Source organism: Chrysemys picta, chromosome 13 (genome assembly GCF_011386835.1).
Source record: "Chrysemys picta bellii isolate R12L10 chromosome 13, ASM1138683v2, whole genome shotgun sequence".
In the NCBI taxonomy this organism is placed as follows: Eukaryota; Metazoa; Chordata; order Testudines; family Emydidae; genus Chrysemys; species Chrysemys picta.
Window position 1 is genome coordinate 22,111,057 of NC_088803.1, and position 19,556 is coordinate 22,130,612.

General features: G+C 57.1%; 1 protein-coding gene across 1 annotated transcript in view; it reads left to right on the plus strand.

Annotated features, from left to right (window-relative positions):
* LOC101945917 (von Willebrand factor A domain-containing protein 5A-like) overlaps positions 1-18,672 on the plus strand; it is a 44,316-nt gene extending 25,644 nt beyond the window's left edge. The window contains 15 exon segments of the mRNA XM_065566541.1: positions 740-912; positions 1,542-1,656; positions 6,611-6,783; positions 6,931-7,019; positions 7,229-7,373; positions 7,972-8,051; positions 8,831-8,945; positions 9,136-9,300; positions 11,812-11,915; positions 12,235-12,307; positions 12,309-12,444; positions 13,348-13,524; positions 14,692-14,828; positions 15,376-15,502; positions 15,943-18,672. Of these exon segments, the coding sequence (XP_065422613.1) occupies positions 740-912; positions 1,542-1,656; positions 6,611-6,783; positions 6,931-7,019; positions 7,229-7,373; positions 7,972-8,051; positions 8,831-8,945; positions 9,136-9,300; positions 11,812-11,915; positions 12,235-12,307; positions 12,309-12,444; positions 13,348-13,524; positions 14,692-14,828; positions 15,376-15,502; positions 15,943-16,022 (1,889 nt within the window). The 3' untranslated portion in view covers positions 16,023-18,672.
* Positions 18,673-19,556: the final 884 nt, after the last annotated feature.

Consider the following 19,556-nt stretch of genomic DNA (forward strand, 5'->3'; position numbering starts at 1 on the left):
GCCACTCATCATCGCAAGGTTGGGTTTGACCTGCTGCCTTGGTCTAGCCCTGGGCTGCCCTCTACAACCCCCAGTACCCCTTGGCCTTCTACTAGGCCGCAGTCTGGGGCTTTCCCCGGCTGGAGCGCCCCAGCCTGTCCTCAGGTACCCTGTCTCTAGCTCCCTACAGCCAGGCACTTCTCTCTTTGGCTCACAGCCTTTTTATATAGGGCCAGCTGAGGCCTGATTGGGGTGTGGCCCAGCTTAGCAGCTCCCAGCCACAACCTTCCCCCAGGGCTGTTTTAAGCCCTTCAGGGCAGGAGCAGGGAAACCACCCCGCTACATTCCCATAGTTCTCGCTTTAGTATACAGACATCTAAGATACTGATTCGATCCCCACCCCAGTTCTGTCTTGTCTCTCCTTATCTCTGCTATAACACCCCATTCTCCACCCAAATTCCGACACTTCTCCCAGGTCTCCACGTTCTTGACTTACTGTGGGCTTTGGTCACCTGCCCCCTTCAAACCTAGTTTAAAGCCCTCCTCACTAGGTTAGCCAGTCTGTATCCAAATATGCTCTTCCCCTTCCTCGCTAGGTGGACCTCATCTCTGCTTAGCAGTCCTTCTTCCTGGAACAGCATCCCGTGGTCAAGGAAGCCAAAGCCCTCCTGGCGACACCATCTTCGCAGCCAGGCATTCGCCTCCAGGATGCATCTGTCTCTGCCTGGGCCACATGCTCACCCCGTGTCTCTCTCTGCAGGGTTGGACGGGGAGGACGTCACCCAGGGGGTCCCGCGAGTCCCCCAGGGGGAGCTGCCCTATACCCTGAACCTGAGCGTCACTCTGCAGTCGTCCCATGGCATCGACCGCGTGCTCTCCAACTGCTCCCTCACCCCCCTGAGCTACACGGCTGGGAACCGGACCACGGCCCAGGTAAGGGCTCACCCGGACACCTGGGTCTCGGCTATCCCCAGTGGGAGAGTCAGTGTGGGGGGGGCAGCTCTGAGCAGGGGGGTGATGGGGGCTCTGGGCTGAGGGTTGGTGCCAGGGGACTGGGCGTGGGTCCTAGGTGGGCATATACAGGGGTGGGAGCTCTGGGGCAGGGCAGGTGGTGGGTCCAAGAAGGCGGGGTGGCGGGGAAGAGGGTTGAGCAACACCAGCGTATTTGGGGAGCTGCCCGCATTCTCTGGGGGAAATCTCAAGGGGCTGAGACCAGCCTGTGGGGGTGAAATCCTGGACATTCGAGGGGTCCTGGTTCCCTTTGCTTTTTGGGAGTTTCCCTCTCCTTGATTTTGAATGAAAGAAAATGGGGGGCTGGGAAAATATCACCCCCAAATTGGAAAGATTTAGCCAAACAAAGTCAGAATTTTCACAGTATTTTCTGCAAGAAGAGCCAAGTCCCCGTGTTGCCTTTGAGGTGTTTTTCCCTCTCTCCCTTCCCTCCTAACCCGGAGTGCTTCCTCCCCCCGGCTGCATGATGGGCACTGAGCTGGGCGTGAGAGCCAGCGGGACCCTGCTCTCCAGGAGCCATGGGGAAGTGACTGTGTCTGTCACCCCACCAGGTGTCACTGGCTGAGGCCCCCCCGTGGGACCGAGACGTGGAGCTGCTGGTGTATTACACGGAGCCGCACAAACCCAGCGCGGTGCTGGAGGTCGGGTTGCCTGGAGCAGAGCCAGGTGCTGGGGGGATCCTTCACCCTGCTGCCCCTGATCGGAGGGGTGGGAATGGGGGGTCCATGGGATGGGGGGGGGTGTTCTGGCGGTGACTTGGGGTCGTGGGGGCTAGGACAATGAGAGGGATGGTAGGGGAATGGGAGGTCCTAGGGCTGATGGCGGTGCGTGCTCAGAGAGGTGCTGGGGGAATCTGGGGGCAGGGTTAAAAAGTTGTAGAGCAGATTTTAAATTAAGGGCTGGGGGAAGCTGACAGGTACTGAGGAACACATGGTTCGGACAGAGAGAGGATCTAAGGAAGAGAGGATGGAAGATGATAAAAATATAGGTAGGATCTGATGAGAGAGAGTCAAATGAAAGAAAGTCCCATTCAATTACATCACATAATGGCAGACAGCTAAAAAGTGACAAGTTTTTAAAGTGCTTATATACCAGTGCTAGAATTCTAAATAATAAGATGGATGAACTTGGGTGCCTTGTATTAAATGAGGGTATTAATATAAAAGGCATCACAGAAACTTGGTGGAATGAGGATAATCAATGGGACACAGAAATAGCAGGGTACAAAATATATCAGACGGACAGAACAGGTCGTGCTGGTCGGGGAGTGGCACTATATGTGAAAGAAAACATAGAATCAAATGAAGTAAAAATCTTAAATGAACCAAACTGTACCACAGAATCTCTATGGATAGTAATTCCATGCTCGAATAATAAGAATATAGCAGTAGGGATATACTACTGACCACCTGACCAGGATGGTGATAGTGACTGTGAAATGCTCAAGGTGGATAGAGAGGCTATTAAAATAAAAAACTCAGTAATAATAATGGGGGATTTCAGTTATCCCCATATTGACTGGGTACATGTCGCCTCAGGACAGGATGCAGAGATAGTTTCTTGACACCTTAAATGACTAGTCCTGGAACCCACAAGATAAGAGGCAATTCTTGATTAGTCCTTAGTGGAGCACAGGATCTGGTGCAAGAAGTGAAAATACCTGGGCCACTTAGTAATAGTGAGCATAGTATAATTAAATTTAACATCCCTGTGGTTGGGAAAACACCATAGCAGCCCACCATGGTAGCATTTAATTTCAGAAAGGGGAACTACACAAAGATGAGGAAGTTAAGCAGAAATGAAAAGGTACAGCACCAAAAGTGAAATCCCTGCAAGCTGCACGGAAACTTTTTAAAGACACCATAAGGGAGGCTCAACTTATATGTATACCTCAAATTAAAAAACAGTGAGAACCAAAAAAGTGCCACCATGGCTAAACAACAAAGTAAAAGAGCAGTGAGAAGCAAAAAGGCATCCTTTAAAAAGTGGGAAGTTAAATCCTAGTGAGGAAAATAGAAAGGAGCATAAATTCTGGCAAGTGAAATGTAAAAATATAATTAGAAAGGCCAAAAAAGAATGTGAAGAACAGTTAGCCAAAGATTCAAAAAGTAATAGCAAAAATGTTTTTAAGTTCATCAGAAGCAGGAAGCCTGTTAAACAACCAGTGGGGCCACTGGACGATCGAGATACTAAAGGAGCACTCAAGGAGGATAAGGGCATTGTGGAGAAACTAAATGAATTTGCATTGGTCGTCACAGTTGAGGATGTGAGGGAGATTCCCAATCCTGAGCCATTCTTATTAGATGACAAATCTGAGGAATGGTCCCAGATTGAGGTGACATTAGAGGAGGTTTTGGAACAAATTGATAAACTAAACAGCAATAAGTCACCAGGACCAGATGGGATTCACCCAAGAGTTCTGAAGGAACTGAAATGTGAAATTGCAGAACTACTAACTGTGGTCTGTACCCTATCATTTAAATCAGCTTGTATAGCAAATGACTGGAGAATAGCTAATGTGACACAATTTTTAAAAAGGGCTCCAGCGGTGAGCCCAGCAATTACAGGCCGGTAAGCCTGACTTCAGTATTGGGCAAACGGGTTGAAATGATAGTAAAGAACAGAATTGTCAGACACATAGATGAACATGATTTGTTGGGGAAGAATCAACATGGTTTTGAGGGGGTCAACAAGCATGTGGACAAGGGTGATCCAGTGCAATATAGTGTACTTGGCCTTTCACAAAGCCTTTGACAAGGTCCCTCACCAAAGGCTCTTAAGCAAAGTAAACTGTCATGAGATGAGAGGGAAGGTCCTCACATGCATTGGTACCTGTTTAAAAGGATAGAAAACAAAGGGTAGGAATAAATGGAGAGGGGTAAATAGTGGTGTCCCCCAGGGGTCTATGCTGGATGAGGGCTGTTTAACATATTCATAAATGGTCTGGAAAAAGGGGGTATACAGTGAAAAACATTAAAAATTCTGCTCCAAAAATATAAAAATTCCACGCACAGCATTTTAAATTTCTGCAAATGTTATTTGTCAGATCAATGTGGAGGCTCCAGCATGGCATTGGGGAGCACAGGCCCTGGCTGCACAGAGGTGGGAGATCACTGTGCACCTCCCCCCAGGACACACACTCAGCGGTGAGGCTGCATCCAACCCCAACACAGCGCAAGGACTGGGCCTGCCCCAGAAACACCCAGGGCCCTGCCCCTCCGTGCCAGGCGCACCAGGGTGGGGCAGGCAGGCTCAGGAAGGCAGGATCCAAGTGTGGAGGGGCTTAGTGTGGGGGGATTCAGGTGTGGGTTGAGTGGGTTCTGTGTGGGGCAGTCTGGGTGCGGGCAGCTCAGTGGGGGATCTGCAGGGGGAGAAATCTGGATGCACAGGAGCTTGTTGGGAGGTTTGGGTGCAAAGGTAATGGGACTCTGCAGGGAGTCCAGGTGAAGGTGGTTGGGGCCCAGCAGGGCTCTGGGTGTGGGGGGGTAGAGCTCGGCTCGGGGGCCTGGGTGTGGGGGGCTCAGTGGGGTGGGAATCCAGGTGCAGCTGGTTGGGGCTCAGTGGGGTTGGGATCCGAGTGCAGGTGGCTCGTTGGGGTGGTCCAGGTGCAGCGGAGTGGGCTCATCAGGTAGGTTCTGAGTGCGGGGGGGGTGAGGCTCTGCAGGAGGGTCTGGGTATGAGGGTGTCTGGATGCACGTGGGTTGGACGGATGGGGAGCAGCTCCCTGTACAGGGATTCCTCCCCCTTCAGCTGAAGAGCGATGGGTGCAGGAATTGATGGGTGGGAGAGGAGTTTGCAGAGCTTCCTGCAGCTGGGGGAGAAATCTGGGGTTGGGTCTGACCCGACCCCAATTGCCATGCGGGGGAAGAGGAAGTCCTGTCCTCCCCAGCCCAGGCTGGACTAGCAGCTGACCCCAGCACAGGGTAGGAGCCAATAGCTGGGTCTTTCCCAGTCCCGCCCCCTGCCCCACAGTGATTTACCTCTCTGCCGGCTGCCCTGGGCACCTGAAACATATGGCTGGGGAGGGTCACATGACCGCTCTTGTGGCTTCCCTTTGCTTCCCCAGCAGAAAGTCACTTTTTTGCAGGGAAGCAAAGAAATCGGCACTGGACATAAATTCTGTGCATGTGCAGTGGTGCAGAATTCCCCCAGGAGAAAAACATCCACTCAATGTGCAGCGGCAATCCAAAAAGCAAACCAAATATTAGGAATCATTAGGAAAGGGATAGATAATAAGACAGAAAATATTGTATTGCCTCGAGATCAGCAGTTCTCAAACTTTAGCAACCTGAGGTTCCCCATTTTGATTTAAATTTTTTTGGGACCCGCTGCCCCTTCCTGGCGAGGACAGTGAGCGGAGCCTCACTGGCTGCCCAGGCACCTAGGGCCACAGGGAGCTGGCAGCCGCTTCCGGGTGGAGGAGTTGAGGGAGGGGGAAGAGTTGATCAGCGTGACCCACGGACACCATGGAGTTCCCTCGCAGACCCCCAGGGGTCCGCGGATCCCAGTTTGAGAAACGCTGCTCTAGATGAATACATAATACGCCCTCATATTGAATACTGTGTGTGGATGTGGTCGCCCCATCTCAAAAAATATATGTTGGAATTGGAAAAGGTTCAGAAAAGGGCGACAAAAATGATTAGGGGTATGGAATGGTTTCCATATGAGGAGAGATTAATAAGACTGGGACATTTCAGCTTGGAAAAGAGACGACTAAGGGGGGATATGATTGAGGTCTATAAAATCATGACTGGTGTGGAGAAAGTAAATAAGGAAGTGTTATTTACTTCTCATAACAAAAGAACCAGAGGTCACCAAATGAAACTAATAGCAGCGGATTGAAAATAAACACAAGGAAATATTTTTTCACACAACACACAGTCAACCGTTAGAACTCCTTGCCAGAGGATGTTGAGAAGGCCAAGACTGTAACGGGTCAAAGAAGAGCTAGACAAGTTCATGAATGATAGGTCCATCAACAGCTACTAGCCAGGATGGGCGGGGGGTGGTGTCTGTAGCCTCTGTTTGCCAGAAGCTGGGAATGGGCAACGGGATGGATCACTTGATGATACCCTGTTCTGTTCATTCCTCTGAAGCACGTGGCATTGGCCACTGTTGGCAGACAGGATACTGGGCTAGATGGACCTTTGGTCTGACCCAGTCTGGTCGTTCTTATGATTATGGATGGGTGTTGAAGGAGCTGAGGATGAGGTGTGTGTGGGGGCTCAGGGGACCAGAGCAGGGGATTTCAGCGGAGCTGGGGGTGGGAGGGTGGGGTGCCTGGAGCAGTAGACACTGGGGTGCACTGCAGGTTTGGGAATATGGGGGAGAATGGGAAATGGAAGGGCAGGTGCTGGGGGGCTGGTAATTGGGGGCAGTGTGGAATCTAGGGAAAGAGGTATGGGGGGAGGGATGGAGGTGGGGTTCTGGGGCAGCCGGGGGAGACTGAGGGGCTGTGGGTGGTGGGGGAGCTAGGGAGAGGATGATATGGGGGGGAGGGACAGAGGGGTGGGGCTCTGGGGCAGGGAGGGGGGCCTGGGGGCTTTCACAGGCTCACAGGGCTCGACCCCCCCCATGCCCCCCCACCCCCCATTTGGGGGCTGGCCCCTTCTCCCTGCAGGCTCCCTGATGGGTGACCCGGCCGTGATGGTGACCCTGCTACCCAGCCTGCCCGAGGCTATACCAGGCCAGAGCTCGGCCGGGGAGTTCATCTTCCTACTGGACCGCTCCAGCAGCATGGGGTGCCCCATGGACGGCCGAGACCGCTCCCCCCAGCGCATCGACAGCGCCAAGGTACGGCCAGGCAGGAGACCACACTAGATGGGTCTGTGGAGGGGAGCAGTTCAGGCTGGCTGGGCCTGGGGAGGCAGAGCTGAGTGGGGGAGCAGCCCAGGCTGGTTGGGCCCGTGGGGGTGACACCATCTGTCTGTCCGTCCCCAGAAGACCCTGGTCCTGCTGTTGAAGAGTTTGCCCCTGGGCTGTTATTTCAACATCTACGGCTTTGGATCTCGGTTCGAGTCCTTCTACCGGTGAGTCGGTGGGGGTCAGAGGGCGTGCTGCTGGCTGGGTTGGGGGCAGGGCTGGCTGGGGTCGGGGGCAGGGCTGGCAGGCGGTGGGGGTGGCTGGGGTCGGGGTATCTGGGGTCGGGGTGTCTGTGGGTTGGGGGCAGGGCTGGCTGGGGTCGGGATGTCCCTGGCTCCAGCTGTCCTGGCCCCTGACCCCTCGGCGCCCCCCGCAGGCAGAGCGTGGGATACACCCAACAGACCATGGCCAAGTCCCTGCAGCGCGTCAGGCAGCTCCAGGCCGACCTGGGGGGCACCGAGATCTTGGCACCACTACGATCCATTTACCGCAGCCCCTGCCGAGATGGGCACCCACGCCAGGTATCAGAGGCAGCTGCAGGGCATCCCCGGGGGCTCGGTGGGGGGCTGGAGCTGGGGGGTGCTGATGGGGGTCGCTTGCCGAGGGGCTGGGGGGGTAACTGATGGGGGCTTGGCGGGGGAGGCTCAGAGTAGGACTGGGGCCGACGGGGGGCCAGTGCCACTGGGGGTGGTAGCAGGCCATGGTAGGCAGGAGCTGTGGGGGTATCTCTATATAGAGCTGGGGGGAAGCGCTGGCTGCTGAGCCCAGTTCTGGGGGTGCCCTGCAGCCGGGGGGCAGGTAGAGCATGTTGTGGGGGGCAGGAGGGAGCTCCCGGAAAGGTGCCCACAGCAGTCGGGCGGGTTAGTGTCTCCAGGGGCCAGGGAACAGGTGAGAGTCGGGGTCACAGTTAGAGTCAGGGGTCGCTGTCTGTCAGCCCCCCCCCAGGGGAGATGTCTGGGAAGGGAGGGAAGGGGGCTGGGGGGTTTTATGGGGCTGGGGGTCTCTGGGAGGGGGGTCAGTGGGGAAGATTCTCTGGGGGCTGCCCCCATTCCCAGGGGGAGGGGGTGTCTCCAGGGGGATTTGGGGTCCCCGGCTCTGACAGCATCTCTCCCCTGCCAGCTGTTCGTGTTCACGGACGGGGAGGTGGGGAACACCCAGGACGTCATCGCTGAGGTGCAGCGTTACCGGGGGGCCCACAGGTAACAGGGGAACCTGCCCTCCAGCATCCCTCCCACCCTGCCCCCCAGACCTGCCTCCCAGCGACTTCCCACCCTGCCACCTACCGCCCCCCCAACCCTGCTATCACGTGTACCGGCCCGAGCGCGCGGCGGCCCTGCAGGAGGTCTGTGATATGAATATCGGCGAATTGCCCCACTCTGCTAATCAATAGTAACCTGTCACACAGCATCATGCCTGTCCCCCAGCCCTGCCGGCCTGGGGACCGTCTGCCCCACAGCACCCCTCAACCCTGCCCCCAGCCCTACCGCCTGGGGACCCTCTGCCCCACAGCACCCCTCAACCCTGCCACCAGCCCTGCCGGCCTGGAGACCCCCCAGCAACCCCAAACACTGTCCTCCCAGCCCTGCTGGCATGAGCACCTTCAGCAACCCCAAACTCTCTCCCCCCAGCCTGGGGACCCCCAGCACCTCCCATCCCTGCCTCCCATTATCTCCCCAAAGTTGACCCTGCCCTGCCCACCTGGAGACCCCCCAGCAACCCCAAACTCTCTTCCTCCAGCCCTCCCAGCATGGAGAACCTCTGCCCCTATCATTTCCCACCAGCCCTGCCCATCAGCCCTGCCCATCAGCCCAACAGAGAGACCCCAACCCCAGCATCTGCCCATCCCTTCACCTCACCCTTCCCCCCAGCCCTACTGGCCTTCTCCAACTGCCCCCCAGCACTGAATGCCCCCCCCCATCTCTGCCCCTCCCACTCCTGTCTCTGAACCACCACCCCCCAGACTCTGCCCCCCGTGCAGGTGGTTCTCCTTCGGCATCGGGGAAGGGGCCTCCACGGCTCTGGTCAAAGGCATCGCCCGGGCAGCAGGTGGCAGCGCCGAGTTCATCACAGGCCAGGACCGCATGCAGCCCAAGGTGAGAACCCAGGAGTCCGCGCTCCCCCTCCTGCCCTAACCCTGCAGACACCCACTCCCCTCCCAGAGCTGGGAGAGAACCCAGGAGTCCTGGCTCCAAGCCCCCCCACCAGTCCCCACACCCACCCCCAGGCTGGGGATAGGACCCTGATGTCCTGGACCCATCCTGGGTTTGTCGGTCCCTCCCCCAGGCGCTGCAGTCTCTGAAGCGGGCCCTGCAGCTGGCAGTGACTGGGATCTCGCTGAGCTGGGATCTGCCCCCCGGGATGGAGGCAGCGCTGCTGGGCCGGGGCCCTGAGGTGATCTTCCCTGGGCAGCGGTGCCTCATCTACGCCCAGCTCCGTGGGCAGCACCAGGTGAGAGAGCAAGGCCCCCCTCCCTCCCCCAGGGTTTGGGATCAGTGACTGCGCCAGGAACCCCCCACCCCTTCCTGGGAGATAACTCTGAAAGAAGCAATGAGAGGTAAAAAGGCATCCTTTAAAAAGTGGAAGTTAAATCCTAGTGAGGAAAATAGGAAGAAGCATAAACTCTGGCCAGTGAAATGTAAAAATATAATTAGAAAGGCCAAAAAAGAATGTGAAGAACAGTTAGCCAAAGATTCAAAAAGTAACAGCAAAAATGTTTTTAAGTTCATCAGAAGCAGGAAGCCTGTTAAACAACCAGTGGGGCCACTGGACGATCGAGATATTAAAGGAGCACTCAAGGACAATAAGGCCATTGCAGAGAAACTAAATGAATTCTCTCCATTGGTCTTCACGGCTGAGGATGTGAGGGAGATTCCCAAACCTGAGCCATTCTTTTTAGATGACAAATCTGAGGAACTGTCCCAAATTGAGGTGTCATTAGAGGAGGTTTTGGAACAAATTGATAAACTAAACATGACTGGAGAACAGCTAATGTGACACCAGTTTTTAAAAATGGATCCAGAGGTGATCCCGGCAGTTACAGGCCAATAAGCCTGACTTCAGTACTGGGCAAACTGGTTGAAATAATAGTAAAGAACAGAATTGTCAGGTGCATAGATGAACAGAATTTGCTGGGGAAGAGTCAACCTGGTGTTTGTAAAGGGAAATCATGCCTCACCAATCTACTCGAATTCTTTGAGGGGGTCAACAAGCATGTGGACAAGGGAGATCCAGTGGCTATAGTGTACTTGGACTTTCAGAAAACCTTTGACAAGGTCCCTCACCAAAGGCTCTTAAGCAAAGTAAGCTGTCAGGGATAAGAGGGAAGGTTCCCTCATGGATCAGTAACTTGTTAAAAGTTAGGAAACAAAAGGTAGGAATAAATGGTGAGTTTTCGGAATGGAGAGAGGTAAATAGTGGTGTCCCCCAGGGGGTCTGTACTGGGACCAGGGCTGTTCAACGTATTCATAACTGATTGGAAAAAGGGGTAAACAGTGAGGTGGCAAAATTTGCAGATGATACAAAACGACTCAAGATAGTTCAGTCCCAGGCAGACTTCGAAGAGCTTCGAAAGGATCTCACAACATAGGCGTGGAGTTATATGGGCCTGTGGTGCCTGTGCTCCACCAATATTCAGGAACATGGGCCCAGGTCCACCAATGTTTGGGCTTATATTAATCAGAACCGTCCCATCCATAGGATGGACCAGCGCAACCCCTTCAGGGGGACGCGGGGTCCAGGGCAGCCTGGGCGGGTAGCAGGGGCCAGGCACCCGCAGCAGCAAGTGACCCAGCCCCAGCCTGCCCTGCTCCGCCCACCCGCACTCCACCTCTTTCCCAAGTCCCCGCCCCCACCCTGCTTCTTTCCGGCTCCCTCCCCCGAGTGACGCTGGGAGCCGGCGGGGCAGAGCACAGCGGGGAGGGCGGGGGCAGGGTTGCTTGCTGCTGCTGGCGCGGCGCCAGGCCCCCTGCTAATCCCCCAGTGTTGATAAATACAAAGTAATGCACGTTGGAAAACATAATCCCAACTGTACATATGAAATGATGGGGTCTAAATTCGCTTTAACCACTCAAGAAAGAGACCTTGGAGTCATTGTGGATAGCTCTCTGAAAACATCCACTCAGTGTGCAGCGACAGCAAAAAAGCGAACAGAATGTTGGGAATCATTAGGAAAGGGATAGATAATAAGACAGGAAATATCATATTGCCTCTATATAAATCCATGGTACGCCCACATCTTGAATACTTCGTGCAGAGCTAGTTGCCCCAACTCAAAAAGGATATATTGGAATTGGAAAAGTTTCAGAAAAGGGCAAAAAAAATGATGAGGGGTATGGAACGGCTGCCAAATGGGGAGAGATTAATAAGACTGGGACTTTTCAGCTTGGAAAAGAGACGACTAAGGGGGGATTGTTGACTCTGAGCTCTAATGATGGCAGTTGGGCTGGGGGGGTTCTCTGCACTAGCCTGGCTGCATTGATCTCAGGGCAGGTCTATGCTATAAATTTACTTTGGCGCAGCTGCGCCACTGTAGTATGTCCGGTAAAGACGCTCTAAGCCAACGGGAGAAGTTCTCCCGCCAGCATTGGCCCTGTCTACACAGGAGGGCTAAGGTCTGTGTAACTATGCCATTCAGGGGTGTGGATTTTTCACACCTCTGAGCGACGTAGTTATACTGCAGCATGTAGTGTAGACGAGATCTCCATGGGGATCGATAACTCTGTCCCCTACCAGTGACCACTGGGTTGGAGGTCTGTGTGCTACCCCAGCCCCATTAATCTCAAAGAGGGGTCGTTTAACTCCTGACTCTACTGATGGCCGTTGGGCTGACTAGGCAGCCCCCTAACTGCTGTGAATTGGGCGTATTTAACCCCTTTGTTCTGTAACCTGGGTTGGGGGGGGGTCCTTGGGCATCTTCTCCCCCCTCACACTCCACCTCTGACCCCCTTTCTCTGCCCGCAGCCCCCAGACACTGCCATGGGGGGCGTCATCCTGCAGTACCGCATCCAGGACCAGACCTACAAGGAGACGCTGCAGTTCCCCCTGCAGCCACAGGATGGAGACAGGTGACAGCAACACTCCTCTGGTCCCCATCCTCCCCAAGCCGCTGGGTCCTGCCCCCCACATCCCCACCCCCAACAGGACAGAGATGCGATGGGAGCTGCCCCAAGTCACAGAAGGAAGCAGGAGTCCTGGCTCACAGCCTCCCTACTGTGACCACTAGACCCCACTCCCCTCCTATAGCCAGAGACAGAACCCCAGGAGTCCTGGCTTCCCTCCCCCCCTCCCCCAAAACACTATCCCACTAGCCCCTACTCCCCTCCCCACGGTGGCAGGAACCCAGGCGTCCGGGGCTCACACCGTGACTCTCTGTCCCCGGCACAGGCTGCCCGTTCACCGGCTGGCAGCCAAGTCGCTGCTCCTGGAGCTGGAGGGGACCATGGACACCGGGTCGGAGGGGGGACCGGCGCCGGGCGCTGGAGACCAGCCTGAGCTCGGGGGTCGTCTGCTCCCTCACGGCCTACGTGGGGGGTGACATGGAGCGGAGGCAGCCAGCGCAGGGGCCGCTGGTGAGACAGGACATCCCACTGATAGGTAACCCCGGAGGGGGTCGGGGATCCCGGCATTGGTGGGGAGGGATCAGCATGCGGGGGGGGTAGGGGACTCTTGTGGGCGGGGGACCCAACCTAGCACTGTGGGGGGAACCTGGCACTGGGGCGAGGGAAGGGGGAGAGAATTATGGAAGGATCCAGAACAGGAGGATCCCAGTGTGAGAGGAGGGACCCAGAAGCATTGGAGGGGGGGCATCATGGTTATGGGCTAACGTCCCTTTGCTCTTCTCCCTGCCCCAGCTCCCGTGGGGCTGAGCTGCCCCCCTCCCTGCCCCCCCAGGGCAACCCCAGTGCCCCCATCCCCAGGGCAGGGGGAGAGCGGTGGGTGCTGGCTGGGTGGGATGAGGAGCAGCCCATGGTGCCTGGCCCATCCCAGCCGGGAGAGTGGGGCCTGTGAGATGTACAGACAGACAGATGGACCCAGAATCAGAGACCCAAACAGATGGGGGCAGAGAATCAGACAGTCAGACCCAGCCGACCCCCACATGCAGGGACCAGAGGGGCGGGCGCACTGTCATGAGCAGGCCTGTCTAGTGGGGGCCTCTCGCCCCCCCCCTGCATCCTGCCCTCATCTATGGGGTGCAGCACCAGCATCCCCTGGGGCTGGATGAGGGGTCCAACCTGGGGGAAAGCTGTAGGGGAGGGGCTAGATGAAGGGGGTTCCAGCTTGGGGGGAAGGGGCTGGGGGGAAATCCTGACTCTGAGAGAGCTTGGGGGAGAGGAGGATGGGGCTGGGTATCGGGGGTCTCAGCTGGGGGGGGTATGGGGAGGGGTCCCAATGGTGCATTGGCTCTGGGTGCTGGGGAGGGGGAGGGGGGGGATTTCCCTTCCCTCTCTTAGCTTGTCTCTGTCTGCGTGTCTGTCCGTCCCTCTCTGTCCCCCCCAGGCTTCGGGGCCACACCCCACATGCGGAAGATGCGGTGTTTTGTCACCGCGAACTCCAGCGCCCCCATGGCCATGTACTGTTCCGCCTCTGTGCCCATGGCCTGGACCCAAGGGTTCTCCGGTGTGTCCGTGGGCTGTGCCATGGCCTGTGACTTTGACGACAGCTCGGATGTGCCAGGTGAGAACCACCCGCCCTCCCCCGGGGCACTCACCCCCAGAGCTCCCCGTGGCTAGTACCAGCTATCTCCTCCCCCGGCGCCGCTCCTCCTGGCTCTCTCGCCATCCCAAAGCTCAGCTGGGGGAGCCCCTGACATGAGGGCAGGAAGTCCTGCATACACGGCGCCCAGCCAGAGACTGTGCCCCAGAAAGGTGAGGGGGGCAGGGGCTGGCAGTCAGGACTCAGGGTGGGGGGAAAACACCAGCATGATGCTTCATCGGGTCAGAGACAGACGTGCCCTGACGGTCCCGGAGCTGGGCAAGTGTTTAACAACTACATAGAAAGTGAAGGAACTTCCTGGGCAAAACACCAGTGTGACGCTGGGGGAGGGGGAATCCGCAGCTGGGTTTTTTAAGTGTCAGGACGCAAATGATCTTGCAACAAAATGAAAAAAAAATAAGGATACTCCCAGGCGATAAACTTTGTGAAGCTGGAATTTGGAGGGTGAGTTTGTATCAATGAGCTAAGTGGCGGGGGGGGGGGGGCATCAACTGGGCAGCAGAGGGGGTAATCAGTTGCTTTTTAGTAACAGAAATGTCACTGAGCAGTTTTCTCTGAAATGGGTACACAGCTAAATTCCCAGACAAAAATACCTTGTAAAGCTGGTCCCAGGCTTGGATGTTTGTACGGGTAAGTTCAGGGGCACAGATCGCAGTTGGCACGGTCTGGTTTCTAAACAAAGAAACCCATGAAAGGCAGAAATTTTAAAGTTAAGGCTCCCCTTAAAACCTGAATTTGAAGAGTCTGGAAATACAAACTTGCTATTGCCCAGGTAACCTTAACTCTGCCTCATAACCCTGGCCCAGGGAATGGCTATAATATTGTATAGACTGTGTAACATCCCATCTCCTCTATACCCTTAGACGCGTCTGTGTCTCCCTGGACGTAGGTCAGTATCGCAGCTTGTAGTACAGAATGGTCCCGGGGTCAGATTGTGTTTGAGAAACACCCTGGGGTTGTGAGATTAATGACTGGGACTGAGACATTCAGGGTGCAGAGTAGCAGAGAAAGGATGCCCATGGAGGGGCAGAGTTAAGGTTGTTGGCTGTCCCCCAGCCTGGACCGGCCACGTTGCTGTTCTGTACCCATAACCCTGTACAAGAGCCATCTCCCCATGTCTCTCCCTAGAGCGGGCACCGGAGGAGTTTCCCCTGCTGAGGCTGGTGTCTCTGCAGAATGCCGACGGCTCGTGGGACCTGGACCCCCGGCTGGCCGCTGCGCTGGGGGTGAGCGAGACGGATGCCAGGGTGAGAATACCCAGGAAGGTGAGTGCAGGTGGCAGAGGAGAGGGGAGAGATGGTGGGAGGTGGGGAAGGTGCCATGAGTTGGGCCTGTTCTCTGCTCCTAGATGAGACTGGCCATGACCCAGACTGAGGAGTCGGGGTCTGAGTGCGACTGGATCAAATGACCTCTGAATCTGGAGCCCAGTGGGGGGGATGTGCCCACAGCGGGGAGCTAGGCACCCCTTACAGGGCATTGGAGCATTGGATTGAGGGGTCCCACAGCTGGGGGGGGACATGGGGAGGCCCAGTCTGGGTCCTCTCTGAGGCTGTCTCTCTACCCCCGGACATCCCACCGGGCATCTGGGTAGGGGGTCCACGATGCTAGAATGGGGGGGCTGGGAACCCTCTGAGTCTGGGGAAGGAGCACTGGATTGGGGGTTCCCCAGGGCAGGGGAATGGGGGCAGCGCTGGGAGGGGAGCAGGGGTGTCCCCAGGCTGGAGGGATTGGCAGCATTAGGGGGATGGGGGCAGCGCTCCGGGGAACAGGGGCTGGGCGCTGTCTCAGGCTGTCTCTCTCTTCCCCGCACAGGACGTGGCCCCCGGCGTCTGGGCCACGGTGCTGGCCGTGGTCTGGCTGCACGGCCGGGCCGCAGGGCAGCGCGACGAGTGGGAGCTGCTGGAGGCCAAGGCTGTAGGCTGGGTGCGGGGCCAAGCAGGTGAGACAAGAGTTGGGGGTCGGGGGCAGAACCCAGGTCCTCTACCGGAGAGCCCCTGCCCCATAGCCCAGCCCCGCCCCCCGAGACCCTCTGTCGCACAGCCCAGCCCCCGCCCCCTAGATCTCAGAAGCCCACAGTACCAGTCCTACCCCATGGGACCCCACAGTCCAGCCAACCACAGCCCTTAGATCCTGCACCCCATGGGTCCAAGAGCCCCTTCCCCCCCCCCCCCCCCGGCATCCTAACAGCCAGCCCCCTAGAGGCCTCCAGTCCCAGGACAGACAGGCTCCCAGCCCCCTGCTCCCCGTCCCGTTTCCCCCAGCTCCCCGACGTCAGTCCCCCAGGCTGTGAGCTCTCTGCCCTTTGTTCCCCAGTCTCCTCCTCCCCCTACCCCTGCATTCCCAGGGCTGATGTCTCCCCTGACCGTCTTCTCGTTTCAGGGCCCTGGCTGAGCGAATGCTTGGAAGCCGCCAACACCCTGCTGGGCTGCAGCGTTGGCCCTACTGTCTTCGGGTTCTGAGCTCCCCCCCCCCCCCCCGATCCCTGTACCCCCCCTCGCAAGCTACCCTGGGCCTCCAGCCCAGCTGAGCCCCCCCCCAAGCTATCCTGGGCCTCCAGCCCCGCTGAGCCCCCCCCCGCCCCCCGGATCCTAAATTAAGAGCAGCCAATTGGTTTGTATAAGTTTAACGAGAACAGTTTAAATTGACCCTGTAACTTACAGCGGAGGAAGGTCGTTGTGCAGACAGGCCCTTGGTGCTGTGGGCGGAGACTCTCTGCCAGCCCCTCGCTGGAATAAAGCAGTTCCCTGGGTTTGTCTGCCTGGCTTTGGCTGGGGTCCTGGGGCACTGCGCTCCCCACAACTGCCCAGGGCACTGTTTTCCCAGCAGGGTCAGGGACCGCCTGCCCTGAACAGGTGGATTAGCTCCCAGCTCCGGCTTTCTGGTGGGGTAGAGCAGCTGGACCCAGACATTGGGGTGTCTGGCTGGGGCCGGGAGGAGCCCCGGGGAGCGGGGAGCATGTGGGGTGCAGGTGGCAGACACGGGGCATGGGCCCAGGGCAGGGTTTAGCAGGACGTTTTAGCTCTGGGCCTGTGCGGGTCCCTCACACCCCCTCACTGGTCTCTGCTCCACCAGGAGAATGAGTAGCCAGGCCTGGAAAATTTGTCCCTGCTTGGCTGCCGTTGGGACACATGATTCCCATTCAGATACCTGGGAACCGGGCGTCCAGCCCCCCCCCCAGCAGCTTGGGAACCCCCGGCCCTGCCTGGAGCGAGGACACAGCAGAGTTGTAATGGGACAGGGAAGCAGCAAACACTTTCCCCCTGCTCACACAGCCCCCCCCCCCCCCCCCCGCACGCGCTTTGCAAGGCTGCTCCCGTCTATGAGCTGACGCTGACAGTCGTGTGGGCTCCGGCAGCCAAATGTCTTGTGCTGAGCCCCAGCAGCCCCGGTGCCAGGCCCTGCTGCTGCCAGCCCAGGGCATTGAAATTGGAAGGAAGAATTCTAGAGAGAAAAGACTGGGGGAGATTTTCCATGCCCAGGTGGCAGCCGGGTGTCCAGCTCCCCCGGACAGTCTAGAGAGACGCAGGTTGTTATCCTGATGTGTAACAGCGATAAACCCAGGGGAGCTGGTGCCCAGCCCAGGCCTAGGGGTGGGCCAAACCCGCACCTCTGAGCCCAGGAGCTGGGTGCAGGCAGACAGAATCCAAGCTCTTTGTAGGTCGCCAGGCAGAAAGCTCCATGAAGGTGAAGTTCAAGGTGAAGGGTGGTGCTTGTGCCTTTGGGGTATGAAATATCCCATGGCTGGTGCCGGGATCCCCACAGCACATGTTGCACACCCCAGAGACTCCCCGTCCCCGTGACCCTGAAAAGAAATACAAACCCATTCAGCCAGGAAATGCAGAGCATGGTCCCCAGATGCCCTTAACTCTGCCCGGGGCCGGCACAGGATCTTACAATTCTAACAGAGGTGCCCAACTCCCACTTCTGGCTCTGCCGTCCAACGTTCGGGCTTCCACGGCATTTCCCAACCCTGCTCAGCTGCTGCTGAGCCCTGCGAGCTCCTGACTGTTCGCTGCCAGGGTCCCTACAGCCCTGCCCATGACCCCAGGCCCTGCACCTCCGGCGGGTGCCCAGGCTCTCCGCCCCAGGGGAGGCTCCAAGCAGCTGTCACAAGGCCGGATCCACTGCCTGTGCTCTGAGCTCCAGCTGGCTCCTTATGGCTTTTACCCCAGAGCTTAGAGCAGTCGCCCCAGTTCAGCTCCCCCGCGCCGGATGGAGAGAGAGGCCAGGAGCGTGGGTCTCTCACTGGGCTGCAGCACCCGAACCCAGAGCTCCAGGGGAGGCTCCAGCTGGAGCTGTTCTTCTCTGGATCAATAACTCACTAGTCGGGGGAGCCGGGGATCCTGCTCTTTGCCCCCCAGGGAGCTCTGCAGCCTCCGGAGTCGCTCGCTCGCTCTCTGGCCCAACAGCTCCCCTTACCCATTCCTCATGGCAGCTCCAGGAGCGACACTCACAGTGTGGTCAGCGTGCTCTCCTGCAGGGGGGAGCCCAGGTTCAAATCCCGTCTCCCGGGCAGGCGGAGGGGGATGGACCTGGGTCTCCCACAGCCAGGTGGGTGAGGAATCATATGGATCTACCCCCTCCTCCCCTGGCTTTCCTGGCATGGCGCCGAACTCCAGGACGGTGTTCCGGCTTCGGGGACTAAATCCCAGTGTTACCAGATTTGCCTGTTACTTTGGGGAACGCTCATTTATTAGTGTTACTTTTTGTGGGGGTAGGAGGTGTTTCTGTAATTATATCAGTGTTCTGCTTGTGTCACTTGTGTTTTCATATGGAGCTCTACTTCTCCCTTCTGCCAGTCCCCTGCAGGACCTAGTTTCCCCAGGGCTGGGTTCCTCCAGCCCCAGAACCGGATGAACGAACACACACACATTAACAGAGCAAGTCTGAGTGGACCGGGTCGAGCAGCACTTCCAGGCTGCCACCCTCGTATATCACAGGTTCAGCACATCCCTATCCCCACTTTCACGTCACACTTGTATTGGTAGTAACCCATTTGATGAGCAAACCCCACAGTATTTTGGAGCGCTGCAGGGATCTTTAGCTTAGGTACGAGGAGCGTTGCTGCAGAGTAAAGGGGGAAGCTAAAAACACAAAAGAGTAAAGTTCAGAGAGCTCGGGAGGGAAGCAACCAGCTTAATCATAAAACTTATTTATTGAATAATAGTGATAACTACACAAGGAGCCTAAACCAACATCACAGTTACATTAATAAAGATTACAAAAGTCATATATAGAAAACTAGACCTGGTCAAACAAATCAGGGTTAGAAAGTTACACCTGAGGGAGAAAAGAAAACAGAGAGAGACGGGGAGGGATCTCACCGCTCCATGAGGCTTGAACTGGTCGGGGTTCCCAGGTGATGGTGGTAACTCAGGGTCCTGAGTGCTGGAGACAGGCAGAGCCCCCAGCATGATCAGCCAGGAGAAGATGAAATCCCAGTGGGACTGATGCAGAGCTTGGATCCAGGCATCGGAACACACTTGAGCTTGGGGAGGGGTTTCTTGTAGGGAAACAACAATGGTTCACGGGAGAACACTAGATTTGTTTATGGGTTAACGGATGACTTGGGCTGGGGATTGAGCAGCCCAGGCTGGCTGGGCCCATGGGGCAGAGGAAGGGGGCAGAGCTGGACATGGGGAGCCCAGGCTGGCTGGACCAAGAGGGTGACTCCATCCACCAGGAGACCCTGGTCCTGCTGTTGAAGAGGTTGCACTGGGCTGTTATTTCAACATCTACAGCTTTGGGGCTCAGTTCGAGTCCTTCTACCTGTGAGTCAGAGGGGCAGCGCAGGGAGCGGGCGGGCTGGGATTGGAGTGACCCTGGGTTGGCGGCAGGGCTGGCTGGGGTTGGGGTGTCCCTTGCTCTTACTATCCTGGTCCCTGACCCCTCGGCGCCCCCCACAGGCAGAGTGTGAGATACACCCAACATACCATGGCTGAGTCCCTGCAGCGCGTCCAGCAGCTCCAGGCTGACTTGGGGGGCACCGAGAT